Below are 27004 nucleotides of genomic sequence, written 5' to 3'. Positions count from 1 at the left end.
TTGCAAAGGCTGATGCTTGATTTAAGAAGTTTAACACTGTATGTATCATCCTGAATTTTTGGGCCTGATTCTACAAGGTGCTGAAAATGCACCTTCATCCCTGCATTCACCACGTCAGACTCTCAGGGGATTCAAAGGGCATCTAGGGCACCTGATTTCTCACAGAATTGCAGTGTAAGGGACTTAAGTTGAAAGATAATCAAACAGTTGTCCGTAAAACAGTATATATCTGCATATTCTCAGCTTGTTTTGGAGTATAATAAATTGACCTGTTTCACCAAAGACTGGAAAACTTCCACTAGAGTTTGCTGAAGATAGTTAATTGATTTGAGCTACATTCTGTAAATATTTTACATAGGAATCTATCCCCAAAATCAGATGGAAGGTTATTTTATTGTTTAGCTCTGTAGCTGATATTCAAAAATGTGGGGTTTTTTGCAATTTTTAGGGTCAAGCTTTTATTTCTTTCAGGAAGCAATCTTTCCTTCTATGATTCATCATCGTGTTGAATTGTCTAAGGTAGGAAATATCAGCTGGAAATTACTGTCATATGCTATGAGAACCCAAAGGGAGAGTGCAGAACTAGATCATCTCCAGCAAGAAAAACAGCTGGTGAAAAACTAAGCCAACTGTGTTTCCAAGTAAATCCTGGAATGCAGTATGCAAAACAACACGTGTTCAATCAGAAATCCTCAAAAAACAGACCATTTCCTCAAGCAGATTACCTACCTCAGATGAAGGACACTATAATCAAATAGGCAGCTTGCCATCCAAGTCGTCTTTTCCTTGGTTTCCTTATTTTCCATGATTCTAGCAGGAGCTGAGAATACTCATCACCATAAAATAGGTGAGGCTTTAGGAGAGTAGGGTAGCAGGTGCTGTCTCCAGACTTGAACGACACAAAGAAATTTCTCTTGACGCTTAACAGTTTTCTCCTAAGACACCCCACACTCACTTATCTCTTTTGCTTCCTTAGTCTCACTTCTGACTCTTAATGTGAATAATATCCCACTTGTGAAAAATTCTACCACATGTATTAAATGGCAAACTGTTATTCAATCTCCCAGACATACCTTCGGAGACATTCACACAACTGCCACATGGGCAAACAACAGCAAGACAGAAACTTTACCAAAGCACTGGAAGGCAGACGTACAGATTTTTTATATATATATATATTCACAAGAACAATTCTTTTATCTTAAAACCTTTCTAAAACAGGCATATACTGCAGGCTTTGGCAGTAGAGATAAAATATTATGGGATCCAGCCTTACTTTGTTTTTCTCATCCAAATATACACATTTTTAGAACAGAGGAATAGTTGCATCCAGAATTATTACTGCTGCTTGATGACCAAAATGCCTCATATACTGCTCCACACATGAAACGACTGCAAATATCCATCTTTCCTGATCAAAACCAGCTTCTTTGGGGTGCAGGAAAAGAAAAGAGGCATATACATGGTTCACTTAAAATGCAGCGACAAAAACAGCATTTGAAGGCATGTGTTCAGAACAGTCCCATATTGTTATTACAGATGGAAACAGTGAAGGAAGAGAAACAGAAGAAACAAAAGCCAGCTTTTGTGAGTTCCAGAGCAATCCCTTATGATCCTGGGTCTTGTATAAGATGATTTGGAAGCTTTGGAAAGGCATTCAGGGTCTCTCCCTGAATAACGCACTGTAACACGTTGTCTTCCATGAGCCTGGCCCAGTGCCATGACAGTTTCTGCGTAATTCATTGCACGTTTTGCTAAGTGTTCTCTGTATATCTATATAGATATATACACATAGGCATATATGTAATTTTCCATATGCTTTCCTGCAAAACATCAGAAAAACAGAATCAATTACATAATGGAATACAGAGTTCAGAATATGCCAAACTTAGCACCTGCTGACATGCTGCACGTGCCCCAAACCAAATCAGAGATGTGTTGATTCGGAAGTTATATCTACTCAAAATCTGTAGGTATAAATTATTTCTTCTCTCACAAAGTTTTCATATAGCCCAGCCAGGAGGTCTAATGTTTGACTTTCCAAGTGACTTTCCTTTTCAAGCCCCATCATCTTTTCAGTGTATTAGCACTACTCCTGGCACTTCTTTGTGTCATTCTCCATGACAAAATGTTGATTAGGGACAAAACTAAACATTTTTTTTCAAGTCGTAGAGTTTAGATCTCCAAAAGTAGAGAGTAGTGTCTTGAACCTCATAATCTTTGAACATAAACTGCCTACGAGGGGCATAAAGCAGATCCCTATTCTTCTTATGGGAAAACGCACGTTCTTCAAACATCATTCTCCTTTCATCTTTTCTTCTGCAGCTGAAAAGAAAAGAGGTTCAACTAGAGAGACTGAGTAGCTGGCCAGGTAGTTTATGGAATACAGAGATCTTAATTTCACGGTTACCGGTCCGGAATCAAAGTCAGCAGCAATCACAACCTGTAACTGGCCAGAGGCCTTTCAGTGAACCTGGGTGAAGTGAGCACTGAACCCTCACCAAGACTTATCAGTAGCAAATGCACAGGCTGTTGTGGGAACTGGCTATCCTGGACCAGGCATCAATCCAGTCCTGCATATCACCTCCAAAGGTGACCCGAAGTAGATACTCTTTCCGTAAGAAATATGCCAAATTCTTGTTCTTTGTTTTCCTTTTGAACTAGTTGCTTAAAAATACCGTGAAATACCTTTTCATTTTTTGTTATCAGAACTAGTAAATAATGACCTTCATATTACCTGTTGTGTATGCTGCGGCTATAAGCAGAAGCCACTATGAATAGTCCACTGCTATCTGATAAAACACAGATATATACCGTTTCATTTTACAAAACTATGTTATTTTCAACCCTTTTTGATTCTGCAATTCCCAGTCATGTTTCAGTAAAAGTCTTTTAGTCCAGGGCTCAGACACCCACTTGTTATGTTTCAATGATACTTTTAAATTGGAATTATTTACACAAGAGTCTGAGAACTGGGTCCTTGTTTTAACTAAAGTACAGTTTTTACCTCCCACATGATGTGCTTGTGTGAGTTCACATTTTATCTCAGTTCTTCTTCCTCTTCCTCATCTTCCATTTCCTCTTCTGAGTCGTCTTTATTCTTTGAACTGTTGCTGAATTCAAGGTTCCCTTCAATGTCCAGCACCTGTAGGTGCTTTAGGTTTTGGAAGGTACTTTCCTTCAGTGCTCCAACTGCAATCTTATTAAACCTTTAAACAAACAAAAAGGCCTTCTGGTTGAAATAAACTCATTTTTATATCCAACACAAAAATGAGGAGACGAGGAGGAAACCATTCTGGAGAGTTACTCTAACTTACACTGACCTACGTTACTCTAACTTCACCCTGACCCACAACAGGACTCTAGGAGTACTGGCTCCTCTGGATGGAAAAAGGAAGGGAAAGCAGGTGCTGATTAGAAAGCAGGCAAATGGAGCGACTGGACAAAGTTTGGTGACAGCACTCTGTATCATCACAAAGGACCTTGCAGGAAAAGACCGGAAAAAATTAAGTATCTCCCACCAATGTCAAGTTCACTGACCAAGCTCTCAAAAAACTCCTACTTTCCTTTGCCTCAGTCCCTCTTCCCCCTTCTATAACTGTATTCAGCAAGGAAAAAAAAAAAAAAAATCACAATATTGGAATTCCTCCCCCACAAATTCTTTCTCTCAGTATTCTGCTTTCTCCCTCCCAGAGAGGAAAGGCATCTGCTCCATAGCCCACATTTCAAAGCGTAACTTGCTTTTTCATAAGATTCTGTGTCATCCCTTGATAGTTTAATTCTCTCCCACAAAACTCAAAATACTGGTACAAAATATCCCTGTAGAAACAAAGCAACATGCAATGTTTCATCTGTTATTTGGGTTTGCAGGAATATAAATAAACTAATCTGCAGTTTAAGAACCTCTCATGTATACTACTTGGTCTGTTACTCTCGAACATGCTTAAAATCATATTCAGTCTAGTATTCCAGCTGTATATTATTGTTTCACAGCATTGCAGTGATTAATAGCCTCCCATTAAGAAATACAACTTCGCTTGGGTGGAATTGCCTCCTAAATATGTTAGCAAAACAGTTTTGCAAATTCCTTTTTTCCCTTTATATAGAAATATAGAATGTGGCATGTGGTTTCTGGTTTGCATCCAAGCATTCACTAAAATCTCATAAATGTGAGCAGCTGAATAGACAGACTGCTCTAATTTACACCAGACTTTGTAATTTTATTTGCTTGGTATGGAATCATTCAGCCAAAAAGGTATGATTCAGAACTATTCAGAACTACAGAACAGTTTAGTTGCATATAGACAAAATAAGGCCATATTTAGTCTTGTGCAGCAGGCAGCCTAGGCTTTTTGAACACATCCATGGGATTAGCTTACTCAAATTTTCTGTAGGGGTTCATAAATTACTTCTAAGCAATATTCTCAATATGTTCCATCAGATTAAAATTGAATACATTACTGAGCCAGATTCTTGCTTCACTTCTTGTGTTATAAATCCCTGCTTAAATCAGCTACATTACTGTGAGTTTACACTGCATGTAAAAAAGGTCAGTATCTGTCACCTGTGAAAACAAAGTCCTTATCCAACTAACAGAGTAGGGAAAACAAACCAGAAAAGCTTTAAACTTAGTTACATAACTGTCACAGTTGTAACTTGTCATCTGTTCCTGACAAAACTATCAAGAGAATGTGCACAACTCCAAGATTTATCATACAGGCCTCACTAGAGGGGTATTTCGTCAAAATCCAGGGCTAACAGACACAGGCGAAACTGCAGTCCTACAAGCGGACTGTAAACTTTTAGCCTACAGCTGAATATTGGAATACGACATAATGTTAAAGCTTAATTTACCAGAACTTCTAACAAGTCTAATCTGTTCTCATAAGCACAGAAAGGACAAACTCTATGAACAGAAAGAGCTTATTATGTGTATCCATGTCTTTTCTCAGCAGATAAATACAGTTTCATTATACATTCCTACAAGACAGTGTTGTTTATTTGGAAAGTTAAGATTTTAAATACTTTCCAAAAAGTATGCAATTATAAAGTCGATGAAGAACAAAAACTCTTGTGTGTTGAAGTGAAAACTTGACCTTACCTGAGGTAAATCCCTTTTATTTTGGGTGTGGATTCAAAAGCATTCTCTGAAACTGTTGTGATCTTGTTGTTCTGAAGATACAGATATTCTAGAGATTCGGGCAGGCCTGATGGGATGGAAGTCAGCTGGTTGCCAGCCATGTCTAGTGACTACAAGGAAGAGACAACAAGTGATCAAAAAGATAATTGAATTTAAACAGTAGCACTCCAAAAATAGATTTAAGTTGAACAACAAATAAAATTTCAAAGGATGGCTCTATACACACACCCCCCTCCTTTGGAAGTTTTTTATATACATACACATACATACACATAAGTCTATAAAGATAGACAGATAGATATGCACGTATATAAAACTTGGTATGGTAACAGTGCAGAAGTGAGATGCTTATGCAAAGCTTATGCAGGATTTGTTGTGTTTGAAAATTATCTGGAAATGGGCTTTATTATTCAAATGGTACTTTGGTGAGTCTGCTTCAGAAGCTCTCCCTTCTGGTGAGGTCAGAAGAATGACAAACACTGTGTGTACAGTGGACATTGTAAATTGTCAGCCATGCAGAAAGGTTCAGTTTGAGTTTGTGGTGGAAAAACTGAAGTGATATTTATTACAGGATAAACTAATTTAATCTGCATTAAGGTAAGTGTGGCCATGACAATTCCGCTCTCTTACACGACTATTTAGCATCATGATTTCACCTGAGACATCACGCTGTTCTGTTTAGGAGACCCAACATTTCTTTCTCTGTCCCCAGGCTTTAGTCCATGCCAGCTTCAAGGGAATTAAAAGCAGACTGGGTTTCAGATATGCATGAGAATTCCTTGGAAGCTGCTACTGCAAACACTTCACTAGCTAAGATCAGGGACTATTTAGAGTTATACATAAAAACACCTGGAAATATTCTAACATGGAGAATGTATGAAGAAATCAGGACTAAAGGCTACAATCATTTCTCAGATGAATTTTATGCAAGAAAATGGATCAATAGAAGTGTTTTTTTATCCTGCATTGTAGCATTTTCTTATCCCCAAGCTGACACACTAGTTACACATTATTCAAAGCTACACTTCTGCAAACGATTGTCATGATTTCAGTGGTTTTATTCTCCACATAATCCCAGTCTTGCAAAAAAATATGTGAATGTCTAGCTTTGCAATTGCAGATCACCTTCGGTGATTTCCACGGAAACAGTGCGGACTGAGGTGTATGCTAAGTAAATGCACAATCAGGATCTTACGTGATGGTCATTTGTGCACCAACTCATGAACCCATTGCACAGTTAAGCCCTTAATTATAAAGAAGATCCTACACTATCAGGGAAATAACTAACAAATAGTAATGCTGTTCCAGAAAAAAGCAACAGCCAAAAATGCACGGTTAGTCTAACAGAATTTTATGTGCTATTAGTATGACCAGGGTTTGCTGTGGGGTAGGCGCAACCGAAGGGCCAGTGCTTGATTCAGCAACACGTTACTCTGGCTTGAGGTTGACTACAAGGCAGTGACAGTAGAATCCAAGTAACACGAAGTAGCTATCAATCAGGCCTTTCCAGAAGGAAAGCTTATCATACCAACCAACAACTAAAGCTGCTTAATGGGTTTCATGACACATTTTTGCTTGAAAAAAAAAATCAACCCAGGTGCCAGTGCCCACATTTTATTAAGCTGCTGCACTGAAACAATTCCAGCATCTGTAATTCTCAACATCTTCCTTCCAGACTACTTTTCATCTTAGGTATATTTGCACATGCACAAACACACGTATGCATATCAGTGAGGCACCAAACAAATCCAAAACATGCTACCAAAGCCATGGACCAAATCTGCAGCTGATGTAAGCCAACAGCTCTACAGATGCTGTTACTGCATTGCTGATTCACGTTAACTAAAAAACAAGATATTGTTTATTCCCAGAAACAATAGAAAGGGAAATGTTCACATAGATAAAACATTTAGATTGTCTGAAAACACACTGGTGGCCAGTGTGACATATGCTCTGCTCCGTGTTCCTTATCCCTGATTAGCTCTGAGATGTATAAACTTTGCCTGTACAGTGACCTAACCATATGCACCATAGATGGTTGCCATATGACACAGGTAATACTTTTTACTGCAGGAAACTGGCCGTTGCCTAAAAGGAAATGCAGACAAATCCTTCAGCCAGTGTAATAATTTTGAAAGGTCATTTTGCGCTGCACAAATGTGATTGTTCCTGCCTGCCTTATGGTTTGTGTTTAACTTTCTCCAACAATTAAGCAAATGAGAAGACTGCTGATTGAATCCAGACCTCCTAGCTGCTATCCAGGTGCCTTAGCCAGCTGAGCTGCTAAATCCTACAGCTTGGCCTGTCTGACTATAAGCTGATGTGGGGGCTTTGAGAATTAAGAGTGTTTTTGTTTATGCATTCCTTCCTCCTGCTGTCTCTCTTCAGAGTCGATTTTAAGTCTTTTGGGAGACAAGCTATTTGAAAAGCATAATTTCAGTTTTAATGACAACATTTACTAATGTTTATCTGAAAATGTAAGACATTGTTAGGGTTCAGAAACAAAGAAGTTTGTTTCTTTTTTCCAGAAACTTTCTAATTTCCCAGAATTAGCACTACATGGTGGACACCACCTTGATCAGCAGTGGGAGGTACCCACTTCTGGCACAACAGCACATCATTTCCACTCTAGAAACAGAAGGTGTAGCACTTACAATACAAGCCCAAAGCACGAGGACCAAGCACACCAAGTACTGATGCTACACAAAATTGGCTTAGGCAGACAAACGAGGACATCAGCAATACTAACACAATTAGAGGAGGTGATGTTTCTACCTGGAGACTGCTGAGTTCTCTCCATGCTCTTGAATAAATGGAATTTACTTTCAGTTTATTGTTGCTCAAATACAGTTCCCGCAGCTTTGTCATCCCAGACAAAGTCCCTTTTGGGATGATGCTTATCTCATTCTCCTTCAGCTTCAGAATCTGCAAGTTCTTTGGAAAGCCAAATGGCACTGTGTGAAGATTGTTTCCAGAAAGATCCAAGGACTTTAGTTGCCTCAGTTTCCGGAAGGCCTCACGATGGATCTGGGGACTTTTGAGCTTGTTGTAGCTCAGGTTCAGCTCTTCAAGGAAGTAAGTGGTAGCAAAGTCATTCCTGTTAATCTCAGAGATCTGGTTATGAAGGATCATAAGTGTTTTCACTCGCCGGGGCAGCCCACTGGGAATCCTTTCCAGCATGTTGTTGTACAGGTGGACAGTGTGCAGCTTCTTTAAGCCCTGGAAGGCTAATGGATGAATACCTCGGGCTTTTAGTTTGTTATTGTGGAGCAGAAGGTACTCCAAGTTCTTAATTTGGGTCAAGACATCTCTGCCAATGACCTTAATTGCATTCTTCTCCAGGTGGAGGAGGACGATGTTTCGAGGTAAACCACTCGGGATTTGTGAGAGGTTATTGCTGGACAAATCCAGATATTCAAGACTAGACAATTTCCTTGGGAAAGCAGGAAACAAAACACTCTCCATTTAGATTCTGCAAAGTGAAACGATAACCACCTTCCCCTATGATTTTTGCTTTAGAGCCTTTCTCCCCAGCTTTCTCCCGTTACTGCCCTTTTCTGTCTCATGACATGACTGATGTGGATAGCAAAACAAGGAGCTCCCATTCTGCCATTAGGGATTAGGGGCAGGTGCTGCCATTGCTCCCTGGCCACACCAGCAAGAGAACCTGCTAGAGTCCAGACATCCAAACTGCCACCGGGCTGAGACCTGAGATCAGTTTTGCAGTCTACTGTTCTCTCGCTTGACACCACAGATAGCAACATACCAGCAGTTTAGTGAACAAATACCACGATAAAGATGCCACGGGAGCACCACTAGAACACAGAATTTAGCTCTCGGTTTCACAGAAGTGTAGCCTAAGCATGAGTAACTTCTGTCTCTCTGAAAGCATATACTGAAACGCAGGCCTGCTTTTTAGATGATGAAATATTACTCTTATGAAAAGCAGAAATGCTAATTCAGTGTCCTAGGCTAAGGTAGTGAACTTCTCCTGACCCTCCAGCATTATGGAAGTGAGTCAGGGCTAGAGCTGCTTTGTGTAAGCTACTGAATCTGGATTCCATGGACTCAATTGAAGCTAAAATAAATCCTCAGACCAGTCACTTATACCAACTGGATGTGGATCAATGGTATTACATGCCAGGACTGAGGAGCCCTCTATTCCCTGGTATTTCAACTCAGTTTCTCAGTTCAAATGAGACTTTTAATCTGCATGGCACTACATAACCCACTGCAGATGACTAGAAAGTTTTCAGGAAATGTGAAAACTAATGCATTACAGACATTACTTATTGGTTACTATGCTGCTATTCACAGCTATCCAAGCATGCTATGAATGAGCAAATATACTCCCTGGGTAAAGCACTTAATTGCGGCAAGCGGTACTGCTTTCCCAGCTTGGGTACATCTCGATAGCACTATGTTGTGCTGTGAGACAGCGTTGTGAGAGCAAGGAACAACATCCACCCCCTCTGCTGACGGTGACCGATGCCTTCGCTATAGCCACTGTACTCCATTCATCAAAATCTTAACAGAAATTATATGCCCAACATGACCTGGAGGTGGACACAACACAGCTATGGCAAATTACTAAGCGAGGTTTCTGGGAGTGCCATGTGGAAAAGGAAAGCACAGTTTGATACATTCTCAAGTCTGGAGAGCAGAAAACTTTACGGAATTAAGTTATCGGCAGGACAGATTACATGATCTGGATTTTCGGGTGGAACAAGGGCAGCGCTTAGTGCTAGCAGAGACACAAAAGTTAACTTTTTGAAGTGCTAAGTCCCAGGCTAAATTTAGGACAGCCAAAGGCTATTTCTGTTGCACCAGTTTGTAGCAAAGCTTTTGCAGCCATCTGGCTATTGAGCAGCACCACTGCATCCCCTCCTGCTCTAGCAATCCATCTGCACTGGGGTACAGCTCTGCCAGATGAATTCACAACTGCTTATCTGTGCCTGTTTTCAAGCCACCTTCACTGAAAACACAGAAGTGGCTTAAGTGAAGATCAAGGTCTGGCCTTAACATCCAGTAAACTGTCCTTGAAAGTCCCAAGTAACCTCACTTTTGACTGGTTTGGAAGAATAGAAACCAGCTTTCAACATGGTTCTGGGCTGAAGATGGCATTTTCCCAGAAGGCACTTAGTACCTGGTGCGATTGGATCTGTGGCAATCAGGGAGTGATGCAATTTGATGTCAGTGTTGCATCTTTTGCATAAAAGTATTCTGCAGTGTGAATTCAAACCACTCACCCAGACCTTTGCCCTTGAATGGCAGCATCTAAATCTAAGACTTTTCATACAGACTTCACAGAGAAATGCATACTGTCATGCAGCTTTTAAGAAATGTACTTTTTAAGATGTACTCTTTTCAGTAGAGGTACTACTGTATCAGAGGATGTAGGCAGACACAGAGGTACAAACTACAGATCTCAGACTCACCAGAAAGTTTCGTTGTCCATTCCTTCATTAGTCAAGTAGTTATTCTGCAAATACAGCTCCCGCAGACCTGTAAGTTCGCTGAAGGCTCCTTTGGGAATCTTCTCTAGCTTGTTGTTCTGGAGTCAGCAGAAGCACAAAGCACATTATTTGGCATGAAACAACACAGGACATTCAGGTTCTGCTTAAATAACACAGGCAATTAAATTTCAAACAGGCTAGACATATGATATTTCAGGGGCATTATAATTCTGCTTAAGAAATAAACACAAATTGGAAATATTACAACCTATTTTTATTAACTCCCCATGGAATCCTTGGGCTAAGGAGTTAGAATTTGCCACCCGCCCCCGAGACAGTTTTATTTTGTACTTGTAGTCCATCCACCTATGTGCAAACGTGTAATGTAATCTTGACAACTGCCTCTGGAGTTTGCTCAGAATGTCTGGATTTGGTGAGACAGATTTCGCCATGAAGAAGAATTAGGCTGGAAGCTGGGAACCAGCCATCCTTCCAGCATTAAGGGCATTTCAAAAGGTACAGTTCCTGTAATGTAGATTCCAGAATAATTACTCCTATTGCCCTTGTGGCTTTGGAGTAGCCAGCAGGAAGACACAAACATAATAGAAAACTAAATTCTACTTAGAAATTCCACACAGGAACTGTAGAGGAATTATAAAAGGATACATAAAACACTAGGAATTATAAAAGGATATATGAAACACTGACACTGAATTTTTTAAACTTCCTACAATCCATGTATACACAATAATGTGATGGACAGACTGGACTACTTTCAGGCCAACCAATATGAAGTGGATACCACCACAGACAGATTTGGCTGAGTGTCTCAATGCATAGTGGAAACAAAAAAAAAGATCTGTCACATCTAAAGTACACCTTTTGGTCCACTATTGGCTGTCTCTCATTTCTCATCGTCCTGTTTTTTTCCCAGTCAAAGTATCAAGGTAAATGTTACTACTGACAGGCAGTGCACTTGAAAACAAAATCATTGAACAGTTTGGGTTGGAGGGAACCTTAAAGATTGTCTAGTCCCAATGCTCATTTCTTTCTCTCCTCTGCCCTTAACACAACTGGTGACAGCAGGGAAGGATATGAGTTCAAAGTGTAGTCCTCAAAGTCTGAGACTCCTTTGGGAGATAACAATAAATGGCGATAGTAACTTCACACTTTGCAGAGAAATTCCAGCAATTTAAAGGATCAGATTGTTTGCCTTTACTTCTTTTCAAGCTCGAGAGAAGTAAAGGCAAACAAGCTTGGAGAAGCCTGTTTTCTAAAAAACTTTAATGGGAATTAGCAGTGAAACCTTCAAGGGAAAAGAAAGCTGGGAGGCAACACAGAACTGCCTAAGTCCAGAGGCTGATAACAGACTCCAGTCTATGCACGTCCAAGGAGCTGTCAACACTAGGAGCAAACGGAACCAGGACTCCCCACTGCTGCAGCTCTCCCATTGCTAACAAGGCTGAGATCTCTAGCACGGACATGATGAAGTGTTTTTATCAAAATCAGATGACATGGAATTAAAAGTGCTGGAGAGTAGTTAATACCACAGCTTCTGCTATTGCACTATTGCTGGAGAAGTTGTAGCAGTAAAGAATCACTGATCCAAACTTTCTGTGTTGTCTGAATTGCCAGTTCAGTAGCAAACAAAAATTGGTGATGCTAGGAAACAGTAGTCTATGTGCAACGAGTCAGTGAGCAAAGCCAGTACATAATGGATAAGCAGCTGTCAGGAAAAACAGCATTGTCAGTGCCAAACTTAACTGGGAGACCAATCACTGGATGGCCATGGAGAAGGATCTACATTCTTGCGCTAATATATATTAATATCATTATATGCAGGGAAGAGACCCACAAAGGTAGCACACAGGCACTTGCAATAGATTCCCCTGAAAACACAGAAAAGCAGTTTTGTTCCCCTGCGAGCATTTTGGTGTTTTGCAAAAACACACTGCTAATTATGAACAAAAAAGTAAGGACATGGGAGACAGCTACTGTTGAGGATATAGCAGACGAGACTTACAATGGGCCTGGGAATATTTCCAAGTACACTGAAATGGCTTGGCTGTTTAGTTTGAATCCTGTACAAACACAGTACTTGGTTACAATCATAAAGGAATACAAAACTTTGTTGTTGTTACCTTCAAGTGTAATTTATACAGTGCTGGAGGAAGATTCTTTGGAACATACTTCAAGAAATTGCTGGACATGATGAGTATCTCCACATTATCAGAGCCATTGAACATATTATCAGGTAATCCAGCATCCGAAAGTTTGTTGTTATGAAGATACACAGATCTGTTGGAAGAAGAAAAAAGACAAAGTTAAACAGATAGTGAGATTTGGGGTTTTTGTTTACCAAGAGAAAGTTGTTTAAAAACTATATTTCAATCTTTTCTTCTTTCCTTGAGATAATTAGATTTGTTTTTAAAATGTGCCCTTTAGTTTAGCAAGGGATAACCATGCAAAACCAAATGGTTCATCCTAATACTCCCTGAAATTTAGGTCTATTCAAAAACCAAGCCCGTGTTTAAGTACAAATTTCACAAGTAGCCTTGTCTTCTGACCAAGAAACTGAGCCCACGTGTGGGATTGTGCAGTGCTTTGAAACAGAGAATGTCGGTGTGGTGGCCTCACTCGACAGGGTTAGAACTCACATCTGATTAACGGATATGCCTCCAATTTTAACTTCTATTTGGAATCAAACCTAGGCATCTTCGGCTTGCAAAAATCAACCTGTAGATGTCTTAAGGAAGGGCCATCTCTCACCCTTCCATTCTTTCTGCTTCCATGAAGGCTGGAAATACCCTAGGAAAGAGTTTCTCTGCTAGTCCTAGAACTCAGAAAGACATGAAGTACTAACACAAAGACAGAGCAGATTTACTCAATCTGGAAGAATTTTGTTTTCTAATGAACCTCTGGAATTAGGAGAAAGAGGGTTTTTTATTTTCCCTTTGCCTTTCTTACTTTCAACATTTAATATTCACAGAAGAGTTTCTCCAATCGTGTTTTTAAAAATGGATTAATTCTTTCTTACATAAGTGTTAATTCTGTATAAAACAACTGAACCCCATGAAGTTATTCCTGCTTTTCATTGGCTTAACTGCTAAATTAATTCATTTGACTTCTTTTTAACAAAAGAAATTATAAGATTTTACTGACTTCAATTACCCCTTCCTTGCCTGTGTTTACCCCAACGTGCAGCAGGCAGCTAAAATTGTAGCAATGGGTTAAAACTGCAGAAGAGCACAGTGTTAAAGTGTGCTTTTTAAACTTGTTCTCGGATTCTCTATCGGTCACAGAGAACTTGGCAACATCTTTCTGGAAGGAAGGAAAGGCTCAGCATGGAAACACAATCATGTGATCACACACTCCAGGGAGTTCAGAGTCACACTGAAAATACTGTTCACCCTGCATGGTCAGCTGTACTTTCAACTCACAAATATTTGCCTTTCTGAAAACCTTGCTTTCCAAATAATCAGTCTGAGACCATGAACTCTGCTAGGGGCAAATAAACCAACTGAAACAACTCTGTCAGGATTTTCTATCAGCAATCTTGGAAATCAATGAGTTACTATTCTGATTAAAATTAGTGTCGGTATAGGAGAGTGTGAAAATCACTTCATAAAAGTGCAAAAAATTTAATATGAAATTAAAACACAACAGCTTCTGCAACTTGGATTAAGGAAGGACACGTATAAATCTAGCTTCTTTCATGATGAGTTATTGCCAGAAATCAGTGGCTGATTCAGCCTTTTCAGCTACCAAGTGCCTATGAGAGTAAAGGCCTAGTAAGTACAGAGTAGCTTCAGCTCTCAACAAATTCAGTGAAAACAGAGTTCTTCAGTTATCACAAGACAGCTCTAGGAGCTCAACTAGGTGAGCTATCAGTAGCTGCTCCTGAACTTGGATGTGTAAATTCCTACCAACAGAGCCTGACATGTTTTTGCAGGATTTAGATGCTGCAGGGTTCGTACAGATTACTCAAAATGCCTTTGCAAAAGACCGTATCTCACAGGAGGTGGTCTTCAGGCATCTGAATTCAAGATGGGCCAGTGTGCTGTGCTGGATCCAGCTGAGAAAATCACAACCTGAAACCAGCAGAGACCTTTGAAACCAGACCTGAGGGTATGAACCACTTCTGAAGGTGCTAAAGCGCTCTGCTTTAATATAGTTGAGTTATACTCAGCTGCATTGAGTACAGTACTCTCAACTTGATTCTAATTCTTTTAATGAATGGACTGTAATAAAACTAGGGATCTCTAAACAGTTAATCTCCATTTTGAGAAACCAAAGCTGTTCCTTTCAACTCAACTGGTACACAAATAAAATGGAGACAATTTAGTTTTTATCTATGCAAAAGTGTCTGGCACCTAGAAAAAGCCCTTGGAATGCATTTGTCTGAGAGATTATTTGATCTTTCATGCTGAGAATAACAAACAGCCAACTTCTTTCCAAAAAACCTAAGCAGGCAATAACATGGTTTAGCCAGATAGTCTTTTATCACTCACCAACTGCATCCGAGCAGTGGCGGAACCCTGTTATTGCTTTACTTCCTGATCCCTTACCTCAAGTTTGGTTTCTGTCCAAATGTGAGCCCATATATCTTAGTGAGATAATTGGCTGCAAAATCTGCACTGATCAAGGTATTTGGTAGGAATTTCGGCGCCACTGTTAGCTGTAAAAGAAATACACAGGGAAATTCCAATTAAATGCAACAAACATTTTAACCAAGTATTAGACCAGCAACAAAGCACTTGCAAATTTATTTTCTCTAAACAGGCAAAAATAAATGAAACTGAACACAGATTGCACGAACAAAAACAAATTGTCCTCACTCACTAATCTCACCAGGAAGGAGACAGACTTTTGCTCCAAGATATGTGAATGTTTGTTTTGGTTGGAAGAGTCCTGTCTCTTTTTGGTGGAAGAAACCAAGAAACTGTTATTCAGAAAGCAAACATGTTGCTTATTATTGTTGCTAATTCCTTAGTCTTTGCCAAAAAAAATCCGACCCACCTCACAGTGGCTTACTACTTACTCCCATATGAAGGTATACTGAGGCAGGGGGGAAGTGTCACTTCATATGTCTGCTCAATATTGCATTCATTTACGGTGATCTTTTCAACAGAGGATTTGGGTTCCCAAAGGACACGGATGCTTTCGAGCCAAATGATGGAATATCAAATGGGATTTCAAAGCAAAAACCTGCTTTGTACAGTGAAATTTGTTCATTGAACAAGTGATGTATCAGAAATGAAATACAGAAAGAGCCTGTCTGCAAAACTTTATAGTCGACAAGAAGTACAGGATTTCATGTGTTTGCTCTTGGTCTATTGTTATTTTTATTAGCGATTTTAAAAAATAATGCTAGGAATGCCTGCATCTGAACAAAAATTGCTGGAGTGAAAACTAATGATGGAAAAAGCTCAGTTTTACATAGCATCCAGATAACAGAATAGCTGGGTTCACTGAGTGGCTGTTAATAGCCAAGTCATTAATCTAGAAACCAAGAACACAGGTTACAAGACAGGCTGCAGGGCAGTTTTCTGGACTGCGTAAACTCAGAAAATTTATGCATCAAGATTAAGCCCCCGGGAGACAAATTCTTAACACAGTGCTGTAGTAGATAGGATCCTTGAGCACATAAGCAGACGACTACTGAATTGCAGTAGGCAGGTGCAAGCACAGTGGTTACAGATGTTAACTATAGTACTAATGAGATCACTCTTACAGTATTTTATATACGCTCTGAAAGGCTCTGGAGAGAACATCTTCTCTAGGGAGATACTGAAGTTTTTGTCATCTACAGCTTTGAGATCAGGAAGGGAAGCTCTGGGCAATGGAAGAGATCTGCCTTCTGGCTTGAAATTCTTTGAATCTCTAGGTTTCTTCCTCACAGCACTGTTGTGTGAAAGAGGACCTAGTCCTTACAAGCAGCTAGATACAGCAAGACTCACATGATAAGAAAACATATTTTTCAAATGTTTATTACAATAAAACTGCAATCAGTTATTAATAATAATGTAAAACCAAAAATACTTCAAAGATTAACGATGTGTTAGAGAACAGATACTTTATTGGAGAACTGCCTAACCCAAGCCTTAAACTGTGTATTTACCTAAAGGGTGCCTAGATGTCCCTCTACTAGTTTGTCAAGTGTGCACTGAGGGACTATATCCATGAACCTGCAATTTACTGGACTCACAACACAGTTCTATTTTTTCAAAGATGTTTTTCCTTTTCAACTGCGCCAAAACCTCCATCCTTAAGCTGTCTTACATGTTTAGCAGTCACAAACACAAAAAGGATCTTTCCCACAGATCAGACTCCTATCAGCATTTCCATTATCGGTACGTAAGCAGCAGAAAAGAACGTTTTACATATTCCTACAGTTGCCACAATACTGCGCTTGGCTTTGCCAGTAATCTCTCACCTCCTGACCTGGGAGATATGATTTCAGGGAAGGGGATAAAGTCATTCATCTCTGATTAGGAAGGTCTGACAGTGCCTCAGAAAGAAGTAAGTCTCTACTGTAACACAATATTGAGAATTCAGACACAGGAAATAGACTTAAATCACTTTCATACACGGTGGCACATTAAAGCTTTTCTCCTGAAACACGGTCTATTAGGTCATAACTTTTATACAAAACAAAGGGCATGGCTCAGACATGTGAAACGAAAGCCATCAGAACCACAAGAAAGGGGAAAGAGAAAGAGAAGTTCCATCCGAAAAGAATTTTCACTTGCTCAGGACTTTGCTTTGGCATTTCAGCACCTAGTCATGAGACTAACTGATCTCCACCGGTCGACTGCTTGAAGAATTAATACTGGATGGTTGCAACTGTTAGCAAAAATGAAGTTGGCTGAGTAGCTCTGTCTAGTATACTGCCTAATAAGTAGCAATCTGCATTCCTCCAGCTGCAATTTTCTTGCAGCTTTATTGCTGGGTCTTCCCTTCTACAAGGCAGATAGTGTTTCTCCACCGTTAACCAACAAATTTACCAGTGAACTCTGAAGGATTTTACAAAAGTTATTACCAATTTTGGAACAAGTTTTCTTGCTTACAACAAGCTTTGACGCAAACAGAAGTACTGGATCCAGGTGAATCCCATATCACTTTGGGAACACTGGGAAATGTTAAGACCTGACACCAAAATCGCCAGCTTATAGTAAATAGTAATGATGGCTCAGAACCTGGCCTACAGTTTGGTGGAAGAGATTTCTGTTATTAACAAGGCTTCCTGGGGATACTATGTGATAGATACATATTGTGAGAGTGCAGTGAGAAACTGAAAAGGAAACTATAGGATCTGTTCTTCACTAGAAGTACTTGTTGCTCATAAGCCACAGAAGGCTTTTAGTCTATTACGATATTTCTTTTCTCCGACCAGCTATGCTAGTTTAACGAAAGACAATTTAGCCACATCTGATGGGATCACAATTGAAGATAAAACAGCATTAAGATAATCCATAAAACACGGAGCAAACTACCAGCAAATCCCTGCCCTCCTCCAGACATCACAGTTACTTGATCCGCAGTGTTTCCTGCTGCAGAGTGGATGCAGTTTGAAGCCAATCTGGTTTGTCCTGGCTTGTGATTTATAAAGAAATGTGTTATTTTTGTGGGTCCACAACTTCTCACTGTAACCAGTCCTGACATTCGCTGATGTTTGCATTTTCTTTTGGGATCTTTTTTCTCTCTGCAGTAAAGCCAGAAAAACCAACCACTTTGTTTTGTCACACAGGGAAAATTGGAGTGCAAAGTTCTGGAATATTACTCACAGTCTGGCTTGTTCCTTTTTATAGAGTTATTAACTGCCAAGATTGTTATATGGAAATGGTGCTTGAAAAAGAGAAAAGAACACAATGTTACTGTACTAAGGAATGGGTTCTATTCTCCATCACTCCATACAGAAATCTATGGAGTGATTCTGGATATGTCTTGGCCTGACCAAAACCTGGATGTGGCCACATGTATATAAACAAAACATCAAAAGGTCACAGGTTTTAAGAGGATAATAAAATATATTTACAGACATGCATATAAATATATATGGGGGAGGGGGGGAGGGAGCGGGGGAGGGAGGGAGGGAAGGGCAGGTTTTTTTTAAACAAAAGAAGCTCTGCCTGATGTTTAAACTTATATTTTTCTGTGGCACTCCAGTTCCATCTGTAGCAAATATTTGTGGACAATCCCTGGGGAAAAAGAAAGCCGTATCAGGAACCACACAGATACAAGGGTATGTGAGAAGCTATTCCATTTCCTAGCCTTGGCAAAAAAGACGTGCTTCTGTCATGGCATCCAGCTTGGGTCATTAATAGGAAAGCACCTAGAATCTTCTCCATTAAAAAAGAAATTCAGCTCCTACCACTGCAGCTAAAAGAATCAATTCATTACTTGCTTATTTTCACTCTATGTGGGTATGCCCCCAGATCAAACCTAACACGAACAGGAGTCAGAGAAAACTGGATAGCTTTTTACAGATGTTGACGGCTCAAACACAGGTATTAGGATGTGTTTGTTCACAAATTTTTCAACCAGCCTCATCTGATGAGATTTGCAGCATTTCACATCATTACCCCACAGCTTATTTGCACACAGGCAGCTATCAACTCTGTGTGCAGCTGACCCAAAGCCTACTGAAGACTGGTAATTTATAAACACAGGAGCTCTCTGTATCTCCCTACACACACGAGGGAAACCTTTCACCAGTTACACAAGTAAGTGTTCAAAATAGACCAGCATGTGTACCCTCTAATTTTTTAGCATATGTCGTGATTTAGCCCTGCTGGCTACTAAATGCCACACAGCCACCTGCTCACCGTCCCCCACCTCTGGGGAGTGGGGAAGAGAATTAAAGGGGAAAAGGGAAGGAGACTCATGAGTTAAAAACAACTGAATAATAATTATATATGAATATATATGTGTGTAATGATAATAATCTATACAAACAAGTGATGCACAGAGTAATCGCTCACTACCTGGTGACCAACGCCTGTCCCATCACAGGTAAGTCCTGACACCACAATCCCAAAAAGTGAATGAGCAAGAGACAGCACTTGGAGAGTCTGAGAGAGACCCCTCCCAAGAGAGTTACTGGTAGAGCAAAAGCCCTTCTTTCCACTCAACCCTCATCCATATACCGGGCATGACATTAGACGACATGGAATCCTTCATTGGCCAATTTAGCCCTCAATCCTAAACCTAAGCTCAAATCGTAAGGGGAGTTGTGGATCTTTTGTCCTGGCTACGCTATCCCTCAGCCTGTTGTGCTACTGTACACTGGCAAAAACACGGCAAGCTGAAAAGTCCTGGATGTCTCAGGACCAACTATAAACATCAGTGCGCTGTCAGCTTTCTTCTCATAGTGAATCTCAAACTAAATCCAAAACACAGAGCTCTTCTAGCTGCTAAACAGAACTAACTCTGTGCCAGCCAAAACCAGGACTGCATGCTAACTGATTGTCTTGACCTTAGATGAACCTGCACTAAAGTATCACTTTAGCACCATTTTACTTATGTAGGATATACATTTTTAAAAGAACTAAAGACTTGCTTGTTTAACTTTCAGAACCCAATTAGCAAAGAACTCTGAAATCCTTGTGAGCCTCTTACCTTATTGTTTGCCAGGTACAGGTAATTCAGGTTCTCCAGATGTTCAAATGCTTCCTCTGGCAACCCTTAAAAGCAGGAATAACTGATCAGTGACATTTGCATCTTATTGCCTCTATGAGTGAAAACATCAGTGGGTAGCTTTCTCTCTCAGATAGCATCTCTAATGTGAGATTTAAATATTTTTAGTTGCCACTGAAACAATGTGACTCTGACCTATTGTTGTCTTTGTTGTTTTTTTTTAATTATTTTTAAAAAAACCCAACCCACAGACTGTTAAGAGCAATGGAAGACCATTAAAAATCCTAAGCATGCAAAGCTTGAAGCCAGCCCCAGTGGCAAGGGTCAGGTACAGAGCTGTCTAGACTTGCTGTACAGCTGATTATCGGTGCTCACAGCAACCACGCTATCCGAGAAGTTTCTTTTGTCATTTGCTCATGAACTTGCAAATCATTTTTCTTGGAAGGACATAATGAGGTTGTTCAATGATCAGATCAATCTGATCTATGACCATGATGTTGCCAAAATAACACCAGTATCTACATGCCATAACCCTTCCCTTGTTCTGCTCCCCCACAATCCAGATACCCACGCAGTAACCAGCTCAGAGAGCTGACCCAACTCAGAACTTACCCTCCCCCAATAATTATTCATTTTCATCTGAATCACTCCACATTCAGCTGATCACACAAACACAATTGCTGTCACAATGGAAAGGCTGCACATAACATTTCCACCTGGCACTCAGATAATCCTAAGTCAAAGGTGAAGCTATTTCCCACGTCTAAACATATTGGAAACTCAGGGCTGCACTGAAGCTTGTGAAAGAAGCATCAAGCCCCAAAGGTAATAATGTCAAAGTCTGGATCTGTTAAGCACAGCCTTCCCCGTGCTACGTAAGAGTGCTATGTTTTGGGTCCCACGCATAATACAGGCTGTTTTCCACCATCGGAGTAAGGATATCAACAGCATTCAGAGGAACTGGGTGACACAAAAGTTAACAACAATTAAATCTTTTGTATTGCATATCCTCCTGTCTTACTATTTACTCCGATTCCTGTGTTTCTTTTGCTTTCCCCACTCACTCCTTGTCAAGTTTCTCTCATAAGCATATGACTTAGTAAGAAAAATCTGCCTACGAAAATCAAAATGGTTTTAGAAGAATGGCAGAAGTTGCCTTATTTGTAGTACTTAGTGTTTATATTAAATTTGACAAGGACTGAACTGGACTAAACTGCACTAACTGACTGACTAGACTGAACTAAAAAAGTGGCTTAAGAAACAAGGTCAGTCAGAAGGGAATCATACAGCATGTAGACATTTCTGGTTCTTAAGTGCATTGCATTGATGTGCCTGTGGGACCGGAGGGAGTTTCCTGGATGAGAAGATCTCACGCCACAGTACACAGTGCTGCTGCCAGGTCTCCTCCACTGGTTCAGTAAGGCTGCATTCTTACACACTGAGTATTATGTTTCAGATGATAAAATGCCTCCACGATCTGTGTGATAGCCAAAGGAATGAGGCATATAGTTAACCACTCCAACCAAGTCAGTCCATCACTCTGTGGCTTTCCGTATCAGCTGTCACTGGCCTCACTGCATAAGCTGGTGCTCTGGAGGCACAGGGTCTGTCTGCTTCACGGTTTGCTGGCTTACCTTTGGAAGTTAGCCTGTTGTTTTGCAAATTGAGAGTTTCCAGTCTGTAGAGACGAGCAAGCTCTTCTGGAAAGATTTCTTCTATCTGGTTATTCTAAGAAAATGGAGAGTATTAATCATCAGCAAAGTAATCCAAGATGGATCCAAATAAACTCAGACTGTGAACTCCAATAAAACATGGAAATGAACCCACCACGTCAAATCATTGTCAACAGACTTCTCTCCGTAATAAGCCAAACTCAGATCTCAAAACCGAGACATCCTAACCCAGCAGCATGTGATGGCCTGAACCAAGTTCTGTAGCTTGTGCTCATCTCCAGAAATATCCGACTTATGCACTGGTCGCACACAAAGAGCATGATTATGCCTGGCAAGTCCTCCAATCCATCTACCACAGCCAAACCTCGTAGATGCAGCAAAGAATTCGCTACAAGGTTGGCACTGTGGATTTCCAAACGTATTACTTCAGTTATGTATGTTGTTTTAAAAACAACTTGTCATGGGCAGGGAGAGTCAAACTGGGCTCACTTTCTCTGGTTTGACTGTCAGGGGTGACTGCCATCAGATTCTCATTAACACGCTGACTAACGTTTAGACCACTAATGAGTGATTCCAGTGTTTTAGCTTCTAGGGGACCAGTCAAGGACCCACTGTGCTGGAAGCCAGGCCAACACACAGAAAGTGACAGCTACCGCTCCGAAAAGCTTCTTTGCTTTTGGCAGTAGAGGCAGGAGCCATGGCTAGCACACGCCTGGGACAGACCTGCTAAGGAAAGTGCCAGCTTACATTACAGTTTTTTCTTTATATGCTGCGCTTGGATAAAAAGCGCTGAACAAAATCTGCAATTTACCCATTGAACAGAATTGGCAAATTGGGAGCAATAAACAAAGAGCAGTTGCTTAAGAGCCAAAGAAGCATCAAGGAGAAGCCTGGAACCACAGCCACCGCTCAGAGGAGGAAGGGCCATGGGGCTGCCATGCTCCAGCCCTGCCCATGTCCTCCCCTGTCAGAGCACAGGAAGGGAAAGGATGCCTGCCCAAATTCTGGTTATAGGGATCAATTAACTAACAGCAGAGCATGGGCCTGCTAAGGCGGCCTGCTGCTTCCACCTGAAGTTTGAATCTCATATCCTTACACGCCCTTGCCCTGACAAGACACGATGTCTCTGCAGCATAACCACCCGCCACGGTCACACAGGCATGGCATTAGTTTCCCAGATCGAATGACCCCAGAGACTCCCAGCCGCAGGCACCAGCTGCGGGGATGTCACGGGCAATGCCGCGCGGCATGGCGGACCGCTCCGGCCACGTACCCCTCCTCCTTGCTGAGCCCACGTGCTGCAGGGAGGCAGGACTCCGGGGGACAGGGGGTGAGTCTGTGACTGAAGTGGTACATCATGGGTACAACACTCCAGCCAACATGTAGTGCTGCCACAAAACTTCTCCTTAATGAAGTAATTTAGCACGTGCTCTTTGAACACCTCAAAATGAAAGGCCTACACCAGAAACAGTAATTATTAGTTTGGACTAAAATGCTTCTCTTGGAGCACGAGGAGGAAAATTTCCTATCTTTTTTCCTCCCTGGATCTGTGGGGAAGAGAACCGATGCGGACAACCACAAGCGCTGGGCCTGCTGCACCTCCTGCCTCCAAGGCGAAGCTGAGGAGCCGCCGAAGGAGCGGGAAGGAGCCGGGCTCAGGCGAAGACAGGGAGACGGTCCCGCGCGGCCCGAGGAGAGCCCGGCGGCGGCCGGGGACGCGTGCGGGAGCCGGGCGGTCGGCGCCGGGGCTCGGCTCCCTTACCTGCAGGGAGAGGTGGTTGGTCAGCTCCGGCAGCAGCAGCGGGAACTCCTTCAGGTCGATGCCGCCGCAGTCCACGACGCCCTCCTGGGTGCAGCCGCAGTCCCGCGGGCAGGCGGGGGCGGAGCCGGGGCCGGGCGGCCGCCGCCGCTCGGGGAAGTCGTTGCCGGCGGGCGGCGGCGGGCGGGCGGCGGCGCAGCACAGCGCCAGCAGCGCCAGCGCCGGCAGCGCCCGGCGGCCGGCGGGCATCGCCCCTGGAAGGCGAGAGCACGGCGCGGGGTCAGGCCCCGGCGGGAGAGCGCGGCAGCGGCAGCGCCCGGCTGAGCCCCCCGCGCCTCCCGCCCCGGGGCCGCGGGAGCCGGAGGCGCCAGCCCCGCCGCCGCACCGCGTTCCCGCTTTTCCCGGGTGCTTTCACGTGCTCCCGAGGCCGTTTGGGGCCCGGGGTGAGATGGACCAGCGCTGCCCGGCCGCGGGCTGCCAGCCCCGGCTGCAGCCGGCCTGGCAGCATCCCCCCACACCGTCCTGACTCCTCGGGTTCCTGCTTTTTTCACAGAAACGCCAGATGATCCCGGAGGGTTATAGAGGCGGTTCTGCCATGTTATTTCTAACCAACTGTTGGTCATTCTGTTCCTCGCAGCTTTGCATAGGGAGGAAACTCTTCTCGTTAAAGTAAACAAGGTATGCTGGAAAAGTGACTCGTGCTGTCAGGATGCCTCTCAGAGAGGCTGCTTCACGTGCATCGAACAACAACAAAATCTCATGCTACCGAAAACAAAACAGGCTTCCTATTATTGATTTTGGACAGGGCGGATCGGAACCTTACAGGCCTGGCTAATGTTCAGCTTTTTCTGGCAGCAGGTTAAGAGAATTCAAGAAGTTGAATATCTACTGGACCGACCAGCTGGCCGTAATCCAGCCCCCTGTCTCGTTTGTTGCCCTTCTCCGATTTCATACATAATAATTTCAGTAAGAGCTGGTAATGGCTTGTCTTTTTTCCTTTCAGCTATTCTTTGCAGAAGTGTTCAACAGTGATGAGAAATTCTTACTTAGGCTGATCTTTTAAGGTGAAAAAGCACAATGGATTCTTGACTTTAATACGAAATAAGTACTCTGTTCACCTCTGCCAGCCCAGGTTCCTTCTTTGCGTTGGAAACAAGAGCCTCCCAGAGCCAGACTGGCAGCTGTCAGAACTGGCACATTTCTGTTTACATCCACAGGACTTTGCGGCTTTGCACCAGCCAAAACTCCCTGGGGCTCTCACAGGCTTTGGGTGCTTGGGAAGCATTGGAGAGGTCCTGCTCTCAGTCACAGTAATGAAAATCATAAGTAATTTCTTTAAACACTGACTTACACTCAAATAAATAGGAGAAGGTGGCACTACAGGACAGATCATCCTAAGACACGGATAGTTTTGCTCTGGTCCTGATCTTTGCTACCAACCTGGTGGGTGAGTTTAAGCATTAAGCACTGTTTGCTTGATCCCTCTTCCCCCTGCTCCATTATTCCACTGCTTCCATATCTGTAAAAGCTGAATATAATGGCATTAATCTCCTTTATAAAACATTCCAGAGATCGGATGGTGTTCCTTACATGACAGCTAGATACTAATACTGAGATCAAAATTGGCCATTTGAGTATGCCAACAGTGGATTAGCAAATCCTTAGTATTTGGTGACCTAATCTCAGAAATTTCAGAGAAAATCTCAGAAAATAATCTCAGAAGGTATGATATATCAGATCTCTAACAGTATATTTTCCTATATATCAGCTTACTCTTACAGATGCTTACAAAAGAAACTAAAAAAACCACTCCTTTTATATGCAGGTCACAACCAGCCCGCTGTAACCATACCAACACTGTTCCCATAGCACACATTTACCTCGTGGTTGGTGTTGGGCTTTGTAATTTGCGACATGCTGATTTTTCCACATAGATAGTTGAAAAGCTGTTCCAAAATTAATATGAAATATTGTATCTATTGCACACTAAAATTTCCGAGGCGATCTCACCCCGTTGTCATCAGTATGCATGCTTCTGCTACAATGCCTTTGAAGTGAATGCTGCTCTGGTGCCACAGGGAGACACTTTGGATACAGAAACATCTGCTTGCATCTGGAGTGCAGGCAGTAAAAACAGGCATGATTTTGATTTTCTTTTAGTTCAAAGAAAGCCTGAAGTAACTCACTCGATTTAAACTAATTCCCATGGGCCTGATCCAAAGCCCTATTAAGAAACCTTTCTAAAGGAGTAGCTCAAAACCCACTAGAAATAGTCCTCTTCCCTTGCTGTCAGCAGGCTTTCGATCTGGTCCTTTCACCCAAAGACTGAAATTGCATCAAAACCAGCTCAAGGGTTTCTGTGGCTACATCTGAGTCCAGACAGAACCACCTCCGATTTCTGCACTTTGCTGCCACACAGCACCAGAGGCAAAGTGCTACAAAAGGCACAGTCTCAAGAAGTAAACTGACGTTTCAGGAGTTACTGTATGCTTCTCCATGATTACAGTTACCTCAATAAACAACAAAATCATGTTCGAAATATCTCATCTCTGTACCTGTTATTCTCCACAGACATTCTCACAGACACACACACAGATCGAAAAACATCCTCTCCTTCAATATCAACAGGTTAACTAAGTTTGCTACTTACATTGAATATCCTTTGTAAAAGCTGCAGCTGAAAGGCAGGCTGCTGGATGTTGTCTGATAATCCAGCTTTAAAAAAAAACCCAAGTGCTGAAAAACTCACCTTTGCTGTCAGAAATCAGATGAATGGAGAAGAACATTTCTCTTGCCCCCACAGGCTCTCTCAGCTCATGCCATGTCAGTTACATGAGCTGAGCTGAAAGCGAGTTTCCCCTTTCCAAGCCAGATCCTTTCCAGATGTGAGCAGCAGAATTAGAGAGAGTAACAGGCAACCCTCTACCAACGAGTTTCCTGCACTTCCCAACGAAATCTGAGAGGAATTTTCCAAAGTCACCATATGGGAAAATGTGAGTAGGAACAAGGAAGCGGCTATAGTCTGAATATAAAGACTTCGGGAAGAAACAATCTCCCATTGCTTTTTGTCAACACAGTCTGCAAGATCCATGAGAGATGCCAAAAGAAAGCATGCTGGAATTGACAGGAGAGAAGCAGAGACAGCGTGTGCTTTAGCATTTCATTGCAGGATACCGGAGCTGCACTGTCTGTTACTAGACCTTTAGTTTTAGACACATTCAACACAAAATCTGAATTCCAGGTGGGAACGTCCTCCCGTTCCCTGGGGGTCTGGTTCGCATTAGCCAGGAACAGACAGATCAGAAGGTTTTCCTGCATTTCATCTCCCTCCCCTTTA

The 27004-nt window shown here is 42.0% G+C and overlaps 1 protein-coding gene across 1 annotated transcript; it reads right to left on the bottom strand.

Moving 5' to 3' along the window:
• Window positions 1–1167: 1167 nt before the first annotated feature.
• Window positions 1168–26501, bottom strand: PODN (podocan). Its single transcript, XM_086617122.1, has 11 exons — window positions 26417–26501; window positions 23671–23921; window positions 21870–21963; window positions 20218–20282; window positions 15165–15274; window positions 12738–12894; window positions 10579–10694; window positions 7916–8573; window positions 5102–5250; window positions 3008–3209; window positions 1168–1823 (listed from the first exon to the last, which is right to left on the bottom strand). The coding sequence occupies exons 1-10, from the start codon at window positions 26451–26453 to the stop codon at window positions 3041–3043; spliced, it is 1806 nt and encodes a 601-aa protein (XP_086473248.1). The 5' UTR covers window positions 26454–26501; the 3' UTR covers window positions 1168–1823; window positions 3008–3040.
• Window positions 26502–27004: the final 503 nt, after the last annotated feature.

This window comes from Tauraco erythrolophus, chromosome 10, assembly GCF_009769465.1.
Source record: "Tauraco erythrolophus isolate bTauEry1 chromosome 10, bTauEry1.pri, whole genome shotgun sequence".
NCBI lineage: Eukaryota > Metazoa > Chordata > Aves > Musophagiformes > Musophagidae > Tauraco > Tauraco erythrolophus.
Note: the sequence above shows the minus strand (reverse complement) of the source record. Positions and strands in the feature narration are given on the sequence as shown.